Genomic DNA, 19,095 nt, shown 5'->3' with positions numbered 1-19,095 from the left:
GTGTGGGGGAATTTGATAGGGTGTAGAATACACCTAATTACTATCTAGTAGCTATGCTTTCTTTGCTATTTTTCTTGTAAATTATGTACTTTACGCGTGTTTTTGAGTTATTAGCTACTTTGGAGTCGCACGGAAGAAAAGAAGAAATAAACATCCAAATTTGAGCAAAAAGGGCAAACTTGTCATTTTAGGAGCGAGCACTATCTGTAGCCAGTCAAGGTTAAGGGGCTGCCATATGGTTAACCCTTAGCATTGACCGGATGCTGAATAACCAACCATACTTCTATACCCTAAATTCGAGAGGATCTGGCTCTTATTCATCTCAATCATTTTCCCCAAAAATTGAGAAAGGAAATCAACTGTGAATGTTGTTAAACCAGAGAAAACACATCGAGAAATCGAGAGATGGGTGAGGGTTCTTGATGAGAGATTTAGAAATTATGGCAGAGAAGATGTTAATCGAAGCAAATCATGGTGTTGGTCGCTGTAATTGATGAAACAGAGATGAGTCCGAGATTGGAAGATGAAATTAGCAGGGAAGGATCAATAGAATGGCCTGAACTGTAGCAGGGAACAACAAGAACTCGGTCTGAATCCAATTCAGACCGAGTCAAATCAGTGATCCAGGTGAGTTGACAAGATAACGGCGCCGTCAGTCGGACCGTTAGAGATGACGGCGACCCAAAAAGACTGTTAGTTTGACTCAGGTAGCCGACGACAGAACTCAGGTGGCCGAATGTGACTTTTCCGTCCAAATTCCGGTGATCCCGAGAAATTTTCAGACGACCAAAATTACAGATTTTTGTGTGGATCCTTCTCATGGGTGTAAATACTTAGATTTCGAAGTTGGATGGAAACTTGGAAGATTTGGAGAATTGGACTTAAAATTGGAATTAGGCTCAAATTGGGAAAGTGGTGTTATTATGGAATGAGGATTCTTTTTTTACAAGGATTGGAGAGCATTGAAGCTTATAAATAAAGGAGTTATCTACACTTCTACATCTCTACACACCCCTACACACACAACACTTGTGTTTTTGCTTGCTTTCAAAATTCTTCTTTTAATTATTTGTGTGAACTTCAAAAATTCTCCCTTTAATTATTTGTGTGAATTTCAAAAATATGAGTAGCTAATTTTCTTATTGATTGAGGATGAATTCCTAGTTCTTAACATGTTTTTAGTTTTTTTTTTTAAATCTACTTTGAAGTTTTTCACATGATTATCGTTTGTTTTTACTAATAGGAATGTTTATACATTCATGGTTGATTGATAGATTGTTTAGGTGGACAACTAAATTGATTTGTTAATTGGTCTAAAGCTAGTGAAAGTTAGGGTATAAGTAATCGTTTCTTGACTCTTTACACAAGTAGCAAACACGAGACCTTGTCGAGGGATTCCGTGGAGCAATTGTGTGTGAAAACAACGTTAGCAAGTAGACCTTGAGCTAAGAGTCTAACTACTAATATCAACCTAATAAATTCATAAATCTTAATGCGTTTAACTAAATTACATCTTGAGTGAGCTAAGAGTCTAACTACTAGGTGGTTTGAATCCGGTAGTCGAGAACTTCCGTATCCGGTGATACTAGGGATTTAGGGGTTTGCATTGAGCTAGCTGCTTTACCTACGGTTGGTGATAATCTGTGACTAATAAAAAGTGGACAAGAACATAACTTGATTTATTGTTTTGCAACAAAGAAGGATTCCTTGATCTAATCTCTCTTATTGGTTTCAACATACACTTTTAATTGCTTTGTTTATTTTCTTTTGTTTTTAAAATCTAAAACCAATCCCCCATTTTTGTGACAACTAAACAACTAAAACCTCTTACTCCTCGTGGGAACGAACTTGACTACACTATATAGGTGAAAAATATTAATTAATTTGTTGTGGTTACGACACACATCAGAGACAGATTGGTTTATCAAGTCTTCGACTTTGGGTCGTAGCAACTCTTAGTTGTGGGTGAGATCAGCTAAGGGAATCAAGTGCGTAGAGTCCTGCTGGGATTCAAAGACGTAAGGAGCACAACTGTACCTTGATAAGTGTGAGATTGGTTAGGACTCAACTACATTCCAGTCTGAAGTTAGCTTGGAGTAGGCTAGATCTGTAGCGGCTTAATACAGTGTGGTGCTCAAATCTGGACTAGGTCCCGGGGTTTTTCTGCATTTGCGGTTTCCTCGTTAACAAAACTTCTGGTGTCCGTGTTATTTCTTTTTCGTATTATATTTGTTTATATAATTGAAATATCACATGTTGTACGTAAGTTCAATCAATTGTGAATCCAACCTTTGGTTGTTGATTAAATTAATTGACACTCGGATATTGGTTTTTGGTACCGTCCAAGTTATTTCTTATATTTAATCGGGCTCGCAAATTCCTATTTGTTTGATTGCGGATTGAATTGAGTAATAAAGATATAACTCTTTGATATACTTTTCTTAAGATTGAGTCTGACTATCTAGTTGATTCTCTTGAAAGTATACTGGAGTTAGTACATAGTCCGTACAGATTGCTAAGTAAAATATTGGGTGTGGTTGTTAGACCCCCTCTTTTTCACAACCACACCCAATATTTTGTTTAGGCAATATGTATGGGCTAACTCCAATATAATTCCAAGAGAATCAACTAAACAGTCAGACTCAATCAAGAAAAATATATTCAAGAGTTATATCTCTGTTTCTCAATGTAATCATCAAATCAAAAAGATAGAAATCTGCGAGCCTGATTATTATGAGAAACAACTTGAACGTTGGTTGGATTTACCAATTGATTGAACTACATCAAATGACTGTCTCACACAAATCATGTAAGATGTTACCGGGTGATTTTCACATGATCATCTTTTGACTTTCGTCAAGAATAATGATGAACGTAGTTAAACCAAAAATCTTTCCAACACATATTTCGAGAAAGATATAAGCGAGTTAAACTCAGCTCGAAATATCAAATGTGTATAATGTAAAGTCTATATAGCTATACGACTTTGTCTCAATAGGAGATAGAATAGAATAGACTTCTGAGTGATAGATGAGTTCAAGTCTCAACATACCTTTTGTTGATTGAGTTCCACAAGCTCCCCTTAGTAGTTCTTCGTCTTCAATCGATGAACGTCGTGAAGTCTAAATCTCAACTACACATTCTATCCTAATCCGGAGATAGCTATAAGTAGACTAGAAATCAAGACTTATAGTTTTGACAACTAAACTTGACAAATAATCTTGAGATAGCAACGGTTGCGAGTTCGACCGAGCAGTGCTCTAACAATCATAACATTAAATTTCATGTCTAAACCATAAGTAGATTTCAATATAGTTGTCTGAAGCTAGGTTAGAATTATATAAAACTATAATTTTATAATTTAGCCTTCGCCAAAAATCCACCATCAACAAGCCTGTTTGGATATCAATTTAAAATCAAAAGAGTCAGAAGTTAGTATGGATAGTAGCTCGTTTGGATACACATCCAAAAGTAGCTTTTGGACTTCTTGAAGTCAATAACCAAGAAATTAGCTTGGGTGTAAAATTTCATAACGACTTATAAAAGAAAAATATTCAACTTTTTGTGCAGCAAATATTTTTGCTTTTGCTTCTGATATCCAACCACGCTAGCACAGTTTTAGCAAAAAAATTTAATTTTTTGTAAAGCAAAAATATCTTGCTTCTGGCATCCAAACAGGCTATTAATCTCCTAACCGTTTCAATATTTTAAGATAGATTCAGTTTAGGAGTGTTCTAATTGAACTTCTCCCTTATCGAAGGACGAACATTCGACCCTTCCCTTTAGGGCACCAGGATTATTGATTTATGGAGTTCTTTATTTCGCCATTTTTCTTTTTCTTTTTGTTTTTCATAATGAAATCTTCAACAACTACTTTACTGGAATCCAAATCTTTTGAGTTTTATTTGATCTCAGAAGGAAAGTTGAGAGTTCTAAATTTTTTAGAGAGATACATGATTTTAGTGACTGAATAATCTTGCCAGATGAATCTGAATGTGGGTTTAATAATCAATGTTGGAGGTTGTTAAAAACGTTTCAAAACAAAATCAATTGTCTTTTTGATTTAACCAGGTGGCGATTCTCATTAAATTGTTGTCCAATTATTATGGATGTTATCTAAAGTTATCAAGAACCCGCCCTTAGAAAGAGGGGAAATGCATGTTCAGTTTGGAAAAGTTTTTAGTCTTCTATCATGCAAACTCCACTTGCTAGTTCTAATTGAGTTTTCAACATGGTACAAAAGCCAAACTATCACCATTTAATACAAGATTAAAAAGTAGCATATGTTTCAACTTTTTCTCAACGAAAGGAAACTATTACGAACACGTTTGATTCTTTCTCTTGTGTTTTGATGTGGATATTATAAACTTTCACAATGGGTAGAACATAATTGCTAATGGAATCTCTAATAAATTTAGTCGGTTAGGAAATCTTGAAGATTCCATCGACGAAGCGCAATTTCACTATCTAGTGTCTCTTTCTTCATGTTCTCAGCCTAGCAGTGAGTTTATCTCTATTTAGGTGTCGTGATTAGATTTTAAGCAACCAAAGTTTTTCGCCGACTAAGGGATCTCTCTACTCAACCTTATACAATCAAGAAAAGGTTAGTTAGTCGTAATTTCATTTAACTTTTCTTTATGGTTTTCTATTTGTTTTTTGGTTCTTCTTTAAGTTTTTGCTCCACTTATTTACTTTAGAGCACTAATTTTTACTTTCAGAACTTCCCTTGGGTTATTTTAAGTAACTTAAACTCCTTTTGCACGCACTTTACGCATACAGGAAAACTCACCCACATATCACAGTTAAAAACCCTTGTAGATAAGTTAATTAAAATTTCAAACAAAAAACTACCAACTGCTTTGTTACTATTTAGCTCATTCAAGAAAAATGTGTTTTTCTAAAATACATGTGTATTGTGTCTGAAAACAGTATAAATGGTTCAAAAATGCGTAAGTACGTCCCCAAAGCATATCGGTTTCGGATATTAGCTTGAAGTAACCCTATGAAATCAAGAGGGTTCCGAGTACACCATTATATCTTCACCATCAACTTATTACACACACACACCTTAGGTAATAGGGAAATAGTCTTCACCAGCAGTTTTTGGCAAGATTTTTTCAAGGCCTTAGATACAAGTTTGAATATGAGCATAACTTATCACCCACAAACAAGTGACCAAACTGAGATGGTGATTTCTTGTTTGGATACTTATTTGAGATGTATGACTAGTCATCAACCTAAGCAGTGTCATTACTGGTTACCACTGGCTGAATGGTGGTATAACACAAGATATCACACCAGTTTAAAGATGACACCCTTTTAAAGCATTGTATGGTTACAATCCTCCCCAGTTAGCTTTTTTTACTGCTATTACTATTTTAGTTGATGTTGTTGAGGATTATTGGAAGAAAATGACTGTTGTGTTAGATATTCTCAAATAAATTTTGACTAAAACTCAAAAGAGCATGAAACTATATCCTGAGAAAAGAGTTGATAGAAAGTTTGAAATGGGACACTTGGTGTGTCTAAAATTCCAGCCTTAAAGACAAGTCTTTATAGTATTGAGGAAAAATTTCAAGTTGTCTGCCAATTATTATGGCTGATTCAAGATTCTGCAGAAAATTGGCTCTGTAGCCTGTAAATAGGGGTCACCACTTGAAGCTAGAATTCATCTTGTCTTACATGTTTCTCAGTTAAAGATGAAGATTGGGAAATCAGTGATTCCTTCTCCAATTTTTCCTATTATTGATCACGAAGGTCAAGTGGTGATGATTCTACACTGTCAGCTAGATACAAGAGTTATCACTGGAGGGGACCAAAAGGTGCAACACATTCTCATTCAACGAATTAATTCTTCACTTGAGAATGCAACCTGAAAGATCTCTCCAACGTTCGGTCTCATTTCCTTGAATTTTTATCCTTGAGGACAAGGATATTAGGAAAGAAGGGGTAATGTCATGTTCCTATGGGTGCTCTTATCTTCTGTCTAGGCCTTATCTCTTAGGTTCTCTGCCCAAGTAATTTTAACAGTTAGGTTATTTATTTCTTTTCGTTATGTTCCTCCTGTTAATTAGTTATTTCTGGCGCCTGTACCATGCAAATTCTTGCGAGTGGAGGAATTAGATTTAGAGTGTATTTATTGTAATTCTTCCCTTGTAAGAACAATAATTGATTATTTGAATAGAATTCCTGAGGCTGTGTTCATCTTGTTAGAGGAATGCTCGGTTGAACCCACAAGTTTTGCTATCTCGAGCTTGTTGTCAATGTTAGATGATCAAACTTTTTCTTGGTTTCTAGTCTACTAAGTCAAGTCTCGGACTAGGTTACAACTTAGTAGTCGAGTTTCAGACATTACCCTCGAACACTGAAGATCGACGAAGACATTTGGAAAACTTCATCAACAAGGTATGTGAAGGCTGAACCATTCTATTTTATTCACTATCTTACCATTATATCTATTGAGACTATGTCGTATGACTTGTAGTAGATTTTACAAATAATAAATTTCGAGACTATGTTCAAAGGTTCTTAACAATTTAGTTCAAGACAAATTATTGTTTGAGAATTAATTTGAGGATCAATTGAAAATCGCCCATATAAGTGATTTTATCATTTGGGGATGTTTCAAACATTAAAAAGAATAATTCACGAACTTCTGATATTTCTGCTCAGGTAGGTTGTCAAACCTATTTGAAAACCATAGATATCTGATTTCAGAAATACAGGATGGTTGGCGGACCTGTTCGCAAACCTCAAGTTCAGCTGGGAACAGTTCACGAACCTGGTTGGGAAACTGTGGTGAACTGATTTTTAAGGCTGGTAGAAAAGGCTTAAGGTTGCGCACCCGGTTGGCAAACTATGTCCATTGGCAAACTATGTCCATTTGACTTCATATATCACAAAACGGTTAGCGAACCCAGTTCGCAAACTGTGTTCATCTGAAGTTCTCGATCCGAGTAGGGTTGGAGAACCCGGTTCACAAAAGCATTCTGAATCGTAAACTAGCCTTACGGAAAACCGTTTCACCAACTGTCCCAGTAATCTTAGCAGATGCTCAAAGACTTATTTTTTAAATATGTTTAGTATTTTTATGACTTTGTTAATCACTTCTAAGACTTCATTTATCAATTAAACTTATATGTGTGTGAATCATGATCAAATTTCTTACTGTTTTATGAACATCAAATTGTTTATTGTTCACATGGCATATTTGCCAAACCGAACAGTCGTTATACGCGGTTCCGTAACCGTACCATAATGTATATATTTTTATTGTATTTTCAAGACCTAAAGTGTTTGCTTGAATCCCAAGTTATCTTAAATTGAATTCGAAGAAACCCTCATTCTTGAAAATCTATAAATAGAGATGCTCTTTCAACTATGAAATTCAATCCCTGACACTTTGTGTCCTAGTTGATCTAGAGTCATCCTCTATGAACCTAGGTTTCCTATGAGAAACATAATTTGGTTTACGATTAAAAGACTTCGGTTATGGGATATGTGAAGCCAGGTCCGACTATATTTACCTTGATAGTTCGTGTATCCTGATCTTACTTTTATGTTATCGAGGTTTTCGTAATCTCTTTCAGGCAAGATAGATAGAAATCACAAAGTTCTCTTCGTCTCAGACTTTGTGATTCCTCAAGATATATATCTGAAAATTGATCTTAATTGATATACTGAAGATTGTTCTTGAGAGGTGGTTAAGAATCTAGGATGCTCTTCGGGAGTCGTAAGTTCCGAATCTATGAGGTTGCTAGCTTGTCTACCAAAAACAGGTTAAAGCAACTCTTAGGCTATAAAGGACGTCAGCTAAGGGAATCAAGTGCGTAGAACCTTGCGAGGTTCAAGGACGTAAGGAGCGCGGTTGTAACTGAATTGCTTGGAAGGTTGATTCGGTCTCATCTACATTCCAGTCCGAAGTCTGATAGTAGACTAGTGTTTGTAGTTGGTTAATACAACACGATGTTCAAATATGGACGAGGTCCCGAAGTTTTTCTGCAGTTGCGGTTTACTCGTTAATAAAATTTCTGGTGTCTTGTGTTTTTCCTTTTTCGCACTATATTGTTTATCTTTATAATTATAATTTACGTAAGTTGTACGTATTCAATCTTAATAGATATGTCCATTTAATTATAATCAATTACGAGACTTGTTCTTGTAGAATTCGTATCTTGAAAGATAGTAACCACTTGGCAAAATTCCGATTGGACAATTTGGATAACGACTAGATTGATCTTGGATATCGATTTTTGAGATCGTCCAAGTACTCTTCTTAACAATCAGGTTCACGGGCTCATTGTCTTAAACTTACTGATTGAGAAGAGGTTAAAATTTAAACTCTATACACATATTGTCAAGGATCATTAAGTTGGACTACTTGCAATTGTATTAGGTTTTATCCATATAGGTTGCCGAACAAAAAATTTGGCGGTGTACTTGGTACCGCCGCGTTTTCACATCTCGAACCAGAGTTACTATCTTTTCTTTCGAATTGATGTTCAAATTGTACTAAATCTAGTACAATTTGCAATAGCCAAGCAGCTCATATATCTATTTATTGTAATAAATTTGCTATTAACAAATACTGCGACGGGGAAAACCTTAGAACTCTTTAAACAATCCGGAATTCCAATTTTGGTAATCAACTTTCTTTCTCGTTACAATGAGGAAGCCTAAGGTTTAGTGAATGAATAAGGATTTTTCCTCTTTTCGAAGAAAAACGAGGGTCCAACCAAAAGCAAAATACTTACCAGAAAACACTCACACCATATAGATCAATACGAACTGCTTGATCCATTGATTTCAAAATATTCAAAATACTCCCTCCGTCCCCAATATATAGGCGGAAAAATGAATTTCTCTTAGAATAAGAAATTTTATTGATTTCCTACATTTCCATCCTCTTTCTTGTTTTATCCTTTGTACAATTTCCAACGTTAGAAACAAAATTTAATTATAGGTGTAACTACCTATGATAAATAAGGATAAATATGGAAAAAACCCATCTTGGAATTGAAAGTCCGCCTATCTAACGGGACTACAATTTTTTACAGCTCCGCCTATATATAGGGGACGGAGGGAATACCGTTTATTCTTGAAACTTACACTTCCTCGTCTTTGAGGAATCTGGGGATCATTGCTACCAGTACTCACTTTTTGTTTGGATGAAGTTGAATCAATGCTAGACAGCGTTCAGTTAACTTTGATACCACACTTGGAGCTAGAATTTCATGGCTCCTCCTACCACTAACTACATCTCTCATAGGCATGGCCAATCTTGATTGTTGCTCAGTTAATTCAATTCTTATTCCTTCACAGCCGATATAATGACATTTTAGACTTTGCATTTCATCCTTGAGGTTTGTATCAACAGATTCAAGTTCCTATTTACCGTTTTTGTGCTAATGGATTGGAACTTGAATTTCACACCACACTTGGAGGCTAGAATTTCATACAAAAACTCACCATGTGGACTATTGAAGGCCAACTATATTTGTAGAGCAGCCACCAACCTTTTGGGTCACTTTTTGGGTGTCCAGTGCCCCAGATCGGCCAAATGGGAACTTCCTAAGATCTTCTAGATTCCTTCTCAATAACAACAATCTTAATCAATCCAACGGATAACATACCATCACACAAAATCTTACGGTCTAAGATGTTTCTAGAAACATCTGACGTGTCTAGACCTAACCCTCACCCTCTCCCAATAAAAACCTCTCCTTTTTTCTTCTTCTACTCTCAATTTTCTTATCTTCTCTAATCTCATACTCCCTCGAAGTCTCAGAATTAGGGTTTTTCTTGCTCCTTTAAAACCCCCTTTAAAGAGCTTGAATCTCCTAAATAAACCCTTCTAATGGCATCATCAGCAGCACAGATTCATGTTCTTGGTACATCTTTCCCATCAACTACATCAAGAAAATCCACTTCTAGAAATGTGTTTTTCGGGCAGAGATTGAATTCAAGTGTTTCATTTGGATTACCACGTTCAGCTTTTCTAAAATTGAATCAGAGCAATAAACAGAGAAGGAATTGTGGTCCGGTTAGAGTTGTGGCTGAGAAAGTTGTTGGTATTGATTTGGGTACAACGAATTCAGCAGTAGCAGCAATGGAAGGTGGGAAACCAACTATTGTTACTAATATTGAAGGACAAAGAACAACACCATCCGTTGTTGCTTACACTAAAAATGGTGACAGATTAGTTGGTCAGATTGCTAAGAGACAAGCTGTTGTTAATCCTGAGAATACTTTTTTCTCTGTCAAGAGATTTATTGGTAGGAAAATGTCTGAGATTGAAGAAGAATCTAAACAAGTTTCTTACAGAGTTGTTAGGGATGAGAATGGAAACGTTAAACTTGAATGCCCTGCTATTGGTAAACAGTTTGCTGCTGAAGAAATCTCTGCTCAGGTTTGTCCGCTTATCCCTTCTCTTTTAGGGGTTTTTGTTTTGCTTACATATGTGCTGAATTTAGGTGATTCATAAATTTGGGTTTTTGATGAAACCCCAATTAGCTAGTATGATGTGTTGATTCTTACTTTTGTTGTGAATGTGGTATTTGCTATTGACAATATGTTAAATTAAGGTGAATTGACATGGATAATGTATTCAGAGACTATTCCTTTTTGTGCATAACACTGTTTAGGAGGTTTGTAGTGTTTTCTACTTGTATAACATGTAGGCAGGTGATAGCAAAAGAAAGTTTGTATCTTTAAGTGTACTGAGGTTTTCCAGCATGGTGTTTTTGGATTGAGTGGCTAATGGTTTACTTATACTTGTACTCATGTTTCCATGTTGTATAGCTTAGTGTTTATTTTTGGCTTTCTATTTTTATGAATTTGTGCTTACGTAGTTCTGCTTACAGGTGTTGAGAAAACTTGTGGATGACGCATCAAAGTTTTTGAATGACAAAGTTACTAAAGCAGTTGTTACAGTTCCTGCCTACTTCAATGACTCTCAAAGGACAGCAACAAAGGATGCTGGGAGAATTGCTGGGTTGGAGGTCCTTCGTATCATCAATGAGCCAACTGCTGCTTCACTGGCCTATGGGTTCGAGAAGAAAAACAATGAAACTATCCTAGTGTTTGATCTTGGTGGTGGTACCTTTGATGTTTCAGGTACTTCACTATTCAAATTTTGAAGTTTGGTTGTGCAGTTCATTTTGTCATATAAGCGCATATATTTTCTTACCAAATGTTGTTTTATTTGTATAGTCTTTTCCGATGATTGCCTAATTTAGAAACGAGCTGGTTAGATGTCAAAATGGACACTCTGATGAGTATTTGTTTCAGTTACATGTGGTTTTAAGTGTATTGATGCTTTTGAGGTGTTGTTGGATGTTCAAAGGATCAGTCAGGATTCCAATCTTTTCTTGAGCATCAGCGTTGAACAAGTTTATATTTAATATGTTTTCTGCCTCTGTTACAGTTCTCGAAGTTGGTGATGGAGTATTTGAGGTGTTATCTACTTCTGGAGATACTCATTTGGGTGGAGATGACTTCGACAAGGTTGATGCAGGCTTTCTTCATCATTTCATCATAATTGTGATGTATTACTGTAAAATTATTGTGCTGGTTGTGTTTACTGAGTGTTTGAATTTCCAATGAACAGAGAATTGTTGATTGGCTTGCTGCCAGCTTTAAGAGAGACGAAGGTATCGATCTTTTGAAGGATAAACAAGCTCTTCAGCGTCTCACTGAAACTGCTGAGAAAGCGAAGATGGAGTTGTCATCCTTGACTCAAGCTAACATTAGGTGAGTTGTTGTCCTTCCACATTTAGTCAAAGGTCAATGCAGCATTTTTTTCGGCTTTTGGCGCTCAGACAGGCACATGTGTCTCTCTTTTGCACTGCCTGTATTCGTGAGAGCTTACTGTTGTGTATCCGCTCTGTTTTGCAGTTTGCCTTTCATTACTGCAACGGCTGATGGTCCCAAGCACATCGAGACGACTCTTACAAGGGCCAAGTTCGAGGAGTTGTGCTCAGACCTTCTTGACCGGTAAGTACTCCTTCGTTCATCACCAGCAGTATTCTCACACATCTGGTTGTGTGACTTTTGTAGTGGTTTGGTACATTGCAAGCGTGCTAACTCCTGTCTTCCCTTGGAAATAATTTTTCCAGACTGAAAGTACCAGTTGAGAACTCTTTGAGAGATGCAAAGCTCGGGTTCAAGGACTTGGATGAGGTGATCCTTGTTGGTGGATCCACACGTATCCCAGCTGTTCAGGAGCTTGTTAAATCATTGACCGGTAAAGACCCAAATGTTACAGTAAATCCTGATGAAGTTGTTGCTCTTGGTGCTGCAGTTCAGGTTAGTTTCAGCTTTTTCCTTATCGTAGTTTTTATATAATCATGCGAGTGACAATGTAAATCCACAGTGAATACTGGGTTACTTATTTATCTTTGAATTACAGGCTGGTGTGCTCTCTGGGGATGTAAGTGATATTGTTCTCTTGGATGTGTCACCATTGTCTCTTGGTCTGGAAACACTTGGAGGTGTTATGACCAAGATCATTCCAAGGAATACTACATTGCCCACCTCAAAATCAGAGGTGTTCTCTACCGCCGCAGACGGGCAGACAAGTGTTGAAATTAATGTACTACAGGGTGAAAGAGAGTTTGTGAGAGACAATAAGTCACTCGGAAGCTTCCGTCTAGATGGTATTCCTCCAGCCCCACGTGGTGTCCCTCAGATTGAGGTCAAATTTGACATTGATGCAAATGGTATTCTGTCTGTTGCGGCTATTGACAAGGGCACCGGAAAGAAGCAGGACATTACTATTACTGGTGCTAGTACACTACCCGGTGATGAGGTATGTTTCTATGGCACTATTTTCTTCTGTAGCTTTACTCTTGTTTGCCTTCTTTCAATTGCCATGCTGACATTTCAAGTATACTTAAAAAGTTTAGCTCTTTACAGTACGAGCTTCTTGTCACATGACCTACAGTTTATTTACTGTGCATCTCAACTGTTCTAGACGATCTTTTTCATGCTTGAAACTTAGATAAATGCAGGATTGTATTACTCGAGCCTAATATGACAACTTGTGCAGGTTGAAAGAATGGTAAAGGAAGCTGAGAGGTTCGCCGGTGAGGACAAAGAGAAAAGAGACGCCATAGACACCAAGAACCAGGCTGATTCAGTTATTTACCAGACAGAGAAGCAACTCAAGGAATTGGGAGAGAAGGTTCCTGCTGAAGTGAAGGATAAGGTAGAGGCGAAACTTGGAGAGCTCAAGGAAGCTGTCACTGGTGGATCAACACAAGCCATCAAGGATGCCATGACTGCACTAAACCAGGAGGTGATGCAGCTAGGTCAATCTCTTTACAACCAACCAGGTGCAGCACCTGGTGCTGGGCCTGCACCTGGCGGTGATGAAGCTGCTGGGTCTCCAGGAGCTGGAGCTGGCAAGGGACCCGAGGGTGATGTCATCGATGCCGACTTCACTGACAGCAAATGAGGAACTAAATTCTAGGAACTATCTTTTTTGTAGGTTTCTCCTTTACCCTCTGCACTGTGTATATGTGGTAAGATTTTGAGAGATTTTTTATGAAGCAGATCTGAGGTTAATTTTACACTGGTTGGGGAATATAGGGTTTGAACTTGGGAGAGTGGGGAACAGATGATGAATAAATCTGAGAGCAAACAAGAATAGTAGGTGAGGGCCCTTTTGACCTTGAGGACAGGATTACGGGAGATAAAATGGTTGGTTGGTTTTGCCATAAATTGATTAATATAAATACCCAACTGTCATTTGTGCAATCTTCCTTCCTACCATCTTCATTTTCTTTCTTCTTGTTGCCCACTCCGATTGTACGGTTGCACAGCACACAATGAAATAAGATGGCATGGTCCGGATGGTATAACCCCCTGCCACCATTTTACTGCATGTTATAAGCTCTCTTCTTTGATTTCTGCGAAACACTGAAATTCAGATATGAGATAGTAGTGACCAATCGTTCAGCCTTGAGCAGGGCATAATGCACTGAAACTCAAATTGAAGTACATGTACTGCCTCATTGTCGTTGCTGCATGTAATTCTCTAGTCCATAGTGTATTGATTTTGTACGTGTTTGAGAATAGTGAATTGTTTGATTCATTCTGCAGTTTGTAATGGGACATTCTTTCCGTCTCTCCACGGTGAGATGTCTGCAATTGTGGGTTGTTTCAACCGGCGTGCACAGAAATTGCTACAAGTTCATTTATCTTCTGGTTTCAGAAATTATTTAACATGATTAAAAGAAAAATTGTGAAAGGGGATGATGTTGCTGTGGTTGAAGAAGGCAAAGAGTTAGTTGGTTATGCAATGATCAATGCCATTGCCATACGGAAAATTCTTAAACAGTATGAAAAGTTACGTGCCTTTTATGGGTGAAATGAACCGAGTAAAGATTCTAGACTTAATTGTTTAGATTACTTGCTCACAAGCGCAGAGCATGCATGCTGAGATCCTTCAATCTCCATGGCTATGTAAGCTAAATAGCCTTCCACATTAACTTGAAGAAAACCAAGAAAAATTTGAAGAAAACCAAGAAAAAGATGAGGAATCTGCCCGGATTATTTCAAGAATGTTTGATTACTTCTGACGGTGGGAAGCCATCGCTCTCCTTGCCCCTGTTTGATTCTGTCGAACTTGATATCGACCTGGGGTGTTCAATATGCTTGGTGAGTTCATTGATTTTTTCTTCACAGGTTCCCACCTTTTATTTCGAAACAACTTAAAAACTAGAAAATGGAGACACCGTTTGCACCTATGTTGTGTTAGGCGCTAGGCGAGGCGCCCAGAAAAATAGAATAAAATTGCTCACGGGTTTTCGCCTTGAGAACGAACTCGGGTGCCTAGCTCGCCTTTGACAACATATCACAAGTAGATGTCAAGGGGAAATATTTAGAGAGTATATTCATATTACCAAATCTAAAAGAATATCTTTTTAAAGAAAAATATCTCTTAAGGTATATTATCCTACAAACTACAACCGTATTACATGGAGATAGAGCTTAACATAAAATTCTAAAAGAAAATCCACACTAAGCGATAAAGTAGCTCCTTCTTCTCCTCCTTGGGTGGTTATTTTAGGGTTCAGTAATGTCTATAGAACGAAGAAGAAGTGAACAATCGTTGATGCAGATCAACGGTAGTAATGGTACATCCATGATGCTATCCTCTCCTTCTTCACCATCTCCTCAGTCTCATCAAAGGCTTAGGTTAAATCCAAACACTAATCACAACCCTGAGAACTACGAAGATCTCCATCTCGAATTCAATCCCTGTGTCTACACTTCCCTAGAGCGTTACTTACCCGCTAGTATGCTCACCGTCACCCGCCAACTTAAGGTTGATTACATGAAGGAAATTCTGGCTCGTTATTATTCTCCTCAAGGAGAACGCAACAGAGTCCAGAAGCACAGAGAATACAGGCAAAAAATAATAGAAAGCTATCAGCCATTACACAGAGAGCTGTACACTATGAACCCTGAAACTTTTTTTGTTCCATCATTTCTTGAGGCAATCAATAAGAACACAGAAGAGAGTTTAAGAAGGATAATATCTGAGCCCTCACCAGGAGTGTTTACGTTCGAGATGCTCCATAAGGATTTCTGTGACATGTTGCTATCTGAGGTGGATAATTTTGAAAAGTGGGTGACTGAATCTAATTTCAAAATCATGCGTCCGAATTTGATGAATAAATATGGCGCTGTTCTTGATGATTTTGGATTTGAAACCATGCTTGAAAAGCTGATGGATGACTTCGTACGTCCCATATCTAAAGTGTTCTTCCCTGAAGTCGGCGGGTCTACTGACTCTACTCTGGATTCTCATCATGGTTTTGTAGTTGAATATGGAAAAGACAGGGATGTCGACTTGGGCTTTCACGTGGATGACTCTGAACTCACCTTGAATGTGTGCCTGGGTAGGCAATTTTCCGGTGGTGACTTGTACTTTCGAGGAATCCGGTGTGACAAGCACGTAAATACCGAATATCAGCCTGAGGAATCCTTTGATTATTCCCATGTTATTGGACATGCGGTGCTTCATAGTGGTCGGCATAGGTATGGTGCCAGGGCTACAAGATCAGGGCATAGGATTAACTTACTCGTTTGGTGCAGAAGTTCAGCTTTTAGGGAGCTAAAAAAGTACCAGAAGGATTTTTCTGCCTGGTGTGGTGAGTGCCAACGTGAGCAGAGAGAAAGACAGCGTCTGTCAGTTGCAGCAACCAAGCTGCAATTACTGAGGAGACGAGGAGACAACACTGCGGCCTGAAACTGTTAGTTTGTGCAGTAGGTAAGTTTTACAAATTAAAGTGCCACTACTGTATCATATTTTTAGATTAGCACCCCTTTCTCTCAAACCACTGAAGCACACTGCTCATTTAGTGGTGATCAAGGATGATTTGTTCTTGTTCCTCCTTTGATGGGGTTGAGTTAAAGATTAATGCTATTAGTTGCAATTTTTTTTCCCTACTAAATTAAAATCCACACAACTAAAAGGATATAATCTAATCAGAAATGATATTCACCTCCCTATTCTCTTCCCTCTAATCTAAGCCCTACATCTCTATCGAGATCTGTATTCAGATTCAGGTGGGGTTCACCATTTCCTTAATATGGGGTTTAGATTGTAGGGAGGTGAACAGGGAGATGGTTAATAGGGAGTTGAATAGCATTGCCGCTAATCTAATTTAGAGTATTTTATATGTTATGTTTCTTGGTAACTAAACCGTGTCTATGTGTCGTGTCCGTGTCCAAGCGTATCGACACGGCTAAAAAAACATCATAGGCGTGTTGTTGTAACACAAGTCATTGGCAGAGCCAGCTTAGAGCGTGGGTGTGTTACCGGTAGCTCCCAAGTCCAATTATAGCTTCTTTTGGTTTTTTTTTTCTTTTATAAAATGGACTTCTACCCTGTCCAACTTGCCAAGAATTTTTGCACCCATTCTTCCAAAACCTGGCTCCGCCCCTGACACGGGTTTATATAGTCTTAACACTGTGCAACACATTTTGTATCATCATTGAAAATTAGGATCCCATCGTTTCTACAAGTGATACCGAGTATCCTACAAAAGAGAATTAGGATCCTATCATCATTTCTCTTGGGTCCTCCATATCCCCTTGTTGCAAAAAATGGAAATATCCGGTCCATAAATTTAGAGCTCGAAGCTCTGGCCATGTTGTTATCCATACAAAAATAAACTGTTGACAGTGGGATTTGAACCCACGCCCTTTCGGACCAGCGCCTTAAGCTGGCGCCTTAGACCAACTCGGCCATATCAACGTCGTTGTCGATGACTCACTCATAGAATACAACACCGATGAATCAAAGTGTGTTTTTGTAAAATCTGCTCAGTGCCTAAAAAGAGCGGATGCTAATTCTCACTGAGCAGATTTAGAAGGTACGCTTCATATATGCTGTTTCTGCGAACCCACTACAACAGCACTCCAGTTCTAATTCCATTTGAAAGAAAACCTTTAAATCATTTCGGTTATTCCTACAGCTATCCATGGACCGAAACGGCTTCAAAGGAAAGAAGAGATAGAGTTCGTCAAGCAAATATGCTTCAAAAAAACAAAAACAACAACAAATGAACACTGAGAATCTCATTGTAGAGCTCTCATGGGAGTCTAGTTAATAGATTACTCGAACTCCCTCTTTTGTGATTTGTCATATTCTTATCTTTAAAGCATGGTTCAAATGGACGAGTAAAAATTAGTATGGGTGAAATGGATAAAAAAAATTAGCAAGGATGAAACTGGACGCATCTTGTGTAAATTAAAAAATAAGAAAAAATATTTGAAAATTGGCAGGATGAAACTGTTTACATCCTGGCTAAATCTAAGTGTCCTTTTCATCCAGAAATTATTGATTTTGGTCTTTTTAATCAATTTTGTGTATTCTTTTGTATTCCTAGAATAATCTTTGTCCATTCTTCCTTTTCTATTATTTTTCTTCTTTCTGTTGCTTGATGTTGTTGCGACTTGCGAGTTCATTTATCTGACAAAGAAAAGCCTTGTATAATGTTTACAATAGGTGAGTATCTTAATGGAGTCGAGCAGGGATGGCTTTTAGACGTGCAGTACAAAAGGTCAACTCCCATGGTTTGCCGTCTCTGCTGATAAGGTGTTGTGTCACTCGATGCGGACACCAATACCTGATACGGCTGATTCTCATTTTATCAGGATGCAATAGTCAACTTGTTTGCTATTGGTTGCTTCTTAATTCATCGTGATACAAAAGTCCAACACCAGTTGATTCTCACCTCTCCAATGATATACCGAGTGTAAGATTCTCTTTGTATCCCAAAAAAGGAACTAGAGGTTCAATCACTTATATTGCATTAATTTTGAGAGAATATGCTTTCAATGGAAAAGCTTCAGTTTCTCAGTAATAATGATGACAAAAACAAAAAGTCCAACACCCATTTCAAGAGTTCGCAAGTATTTTCATGGAAATATTCCTAAGCTAATAGCTGCCAAGGTGAATACGAGAAGAAGACTTGGAAAAGTCCGAAGCATAACTTGTCATTATAATTCCAACTTGTCTACCAAAAAAGGCTAGTCAAACACAGAAACAACGCCGCTACATTTTACTTCCATTGTTTTTCTGCAGCGTCAAATATTATGGAAAATGATAAAGCTACTGCAAGAGAATCTCGACGCCAAATCCGGCAAGAGAACGAATTTTTGGTGGGGCTCAAACCCACCCCTATTGACTCCTTGGTTCCAGGGGCTGTGTGTGTGGGGGGTGGGGGGGATTTCTGGAGAGGGAATGCTCGGTCAATGTAGCATTCCCCAAATATTATACGGTTTATAATAATTGAGTAGCCACATATAAGTATCGCAAAATGAGGAAGGTTAAAATATTGAGTTAATTAGTGTTTGGGTCGTAAATTTTGACGTCTTTGAGTTTGGGTCGCACGTATGTCCGTCTCAGAGTTTGGGTCGTTGGCTCGTTAGTCATCGAAGTCAACTAGTCAAACTGTTAGTGTAGTATGACTCCGTCAACTTCCATCAATTAATTTATTTACGCAGTTTGTCGTTAATAAGTCTTATTGTCACTAGCTTCCCTAATTCCCCTTCTCTTATTAGCGTCATCTTCTTTTC

General features: G+C 37.8%; 2 protein-coding genes, 1 non-coding gene and 1 pseudogene across 3 annotated transcripts; 3 read left to right on the top strand and 1 right to left on the bottom strand.

Annotated features, from left to right (window-relative positions):
• Positions 1-9,741: 9,741 nt before the first annotated feature.
• On the top strand, positions 9,742-13,760 carry LOC113358732 (stromal 70 kDa heat shock-related protein, chloroplastic). The gene is made up of 8 exons (XM_026602387.1): positions 9,742-10,408; positions 10,863-11,115; positions 11,426-11,505; positions 11,609-11,751; positions 11,896-11,994; positions 12,117-12,306; positions 12,410-12,808; positions 13,049-13,760. Exons 1-8 carry the CDS (start codon positions 9,857-9,859, stop codon positions 13,454-13,456), a joined length of 2,124 nt encoding a protein of 707 aa, XP_026458172.1. The 5' UTR covers positions 9,742-9,856; the 3' UTR covers positions 13,457-13,760.
• A 300-nt stretch (positions 13,761-14,060) lies between these two features.
• Positions 14,061-14,718, top strand: LOC113360693 (annotated as a pseudogene).
• A 364-nt stretch (positions 14,719-15,082) lies between these two features.
• LOC113360692 (uncharacterized PKHD-type hydroxylase At1g22950-like) lies at positions 15,083-16,258 on the top strand. The gene has a single exon (XM_026604170.1). It carries the CDS (start codon positions 15,083-15,085, stop codon positions 16,256-16,258), a length of 1,176 nt encoding a protein of 391 aa, XP_026459955.1.
• A 930-nt stretch (positions 16,259-17,188) lies between these two features.
• On the bottom strand, positions 17,189-17,269 carry TRNAL-AAG. The gene has a single exon. It is a non-coding gene; the product is annotated as a tRNA-Leu (tRNA).
• Positions 17,270-19,095: the final 1,826 nt, after the last annotated feature.

Source organism: Papaver somniferum, chromosome 3 (assembly GCF_003573695.1).
Source record: "Papaver somniferum cultivar HN1 chromosome 3, ASM357369v1, whole genome shotgun sequence".
NCBI lineage: Eukaryota > Viridiplantae > Streptophyta > Magnoliopsida > Ranunculales > Papaveraceae > Papaver > Papaver somniferum.
Note: the sequence above shows the minus strand (reverse complement) of the source record. Positions and strands in the feature narration are given on the sequence as shown.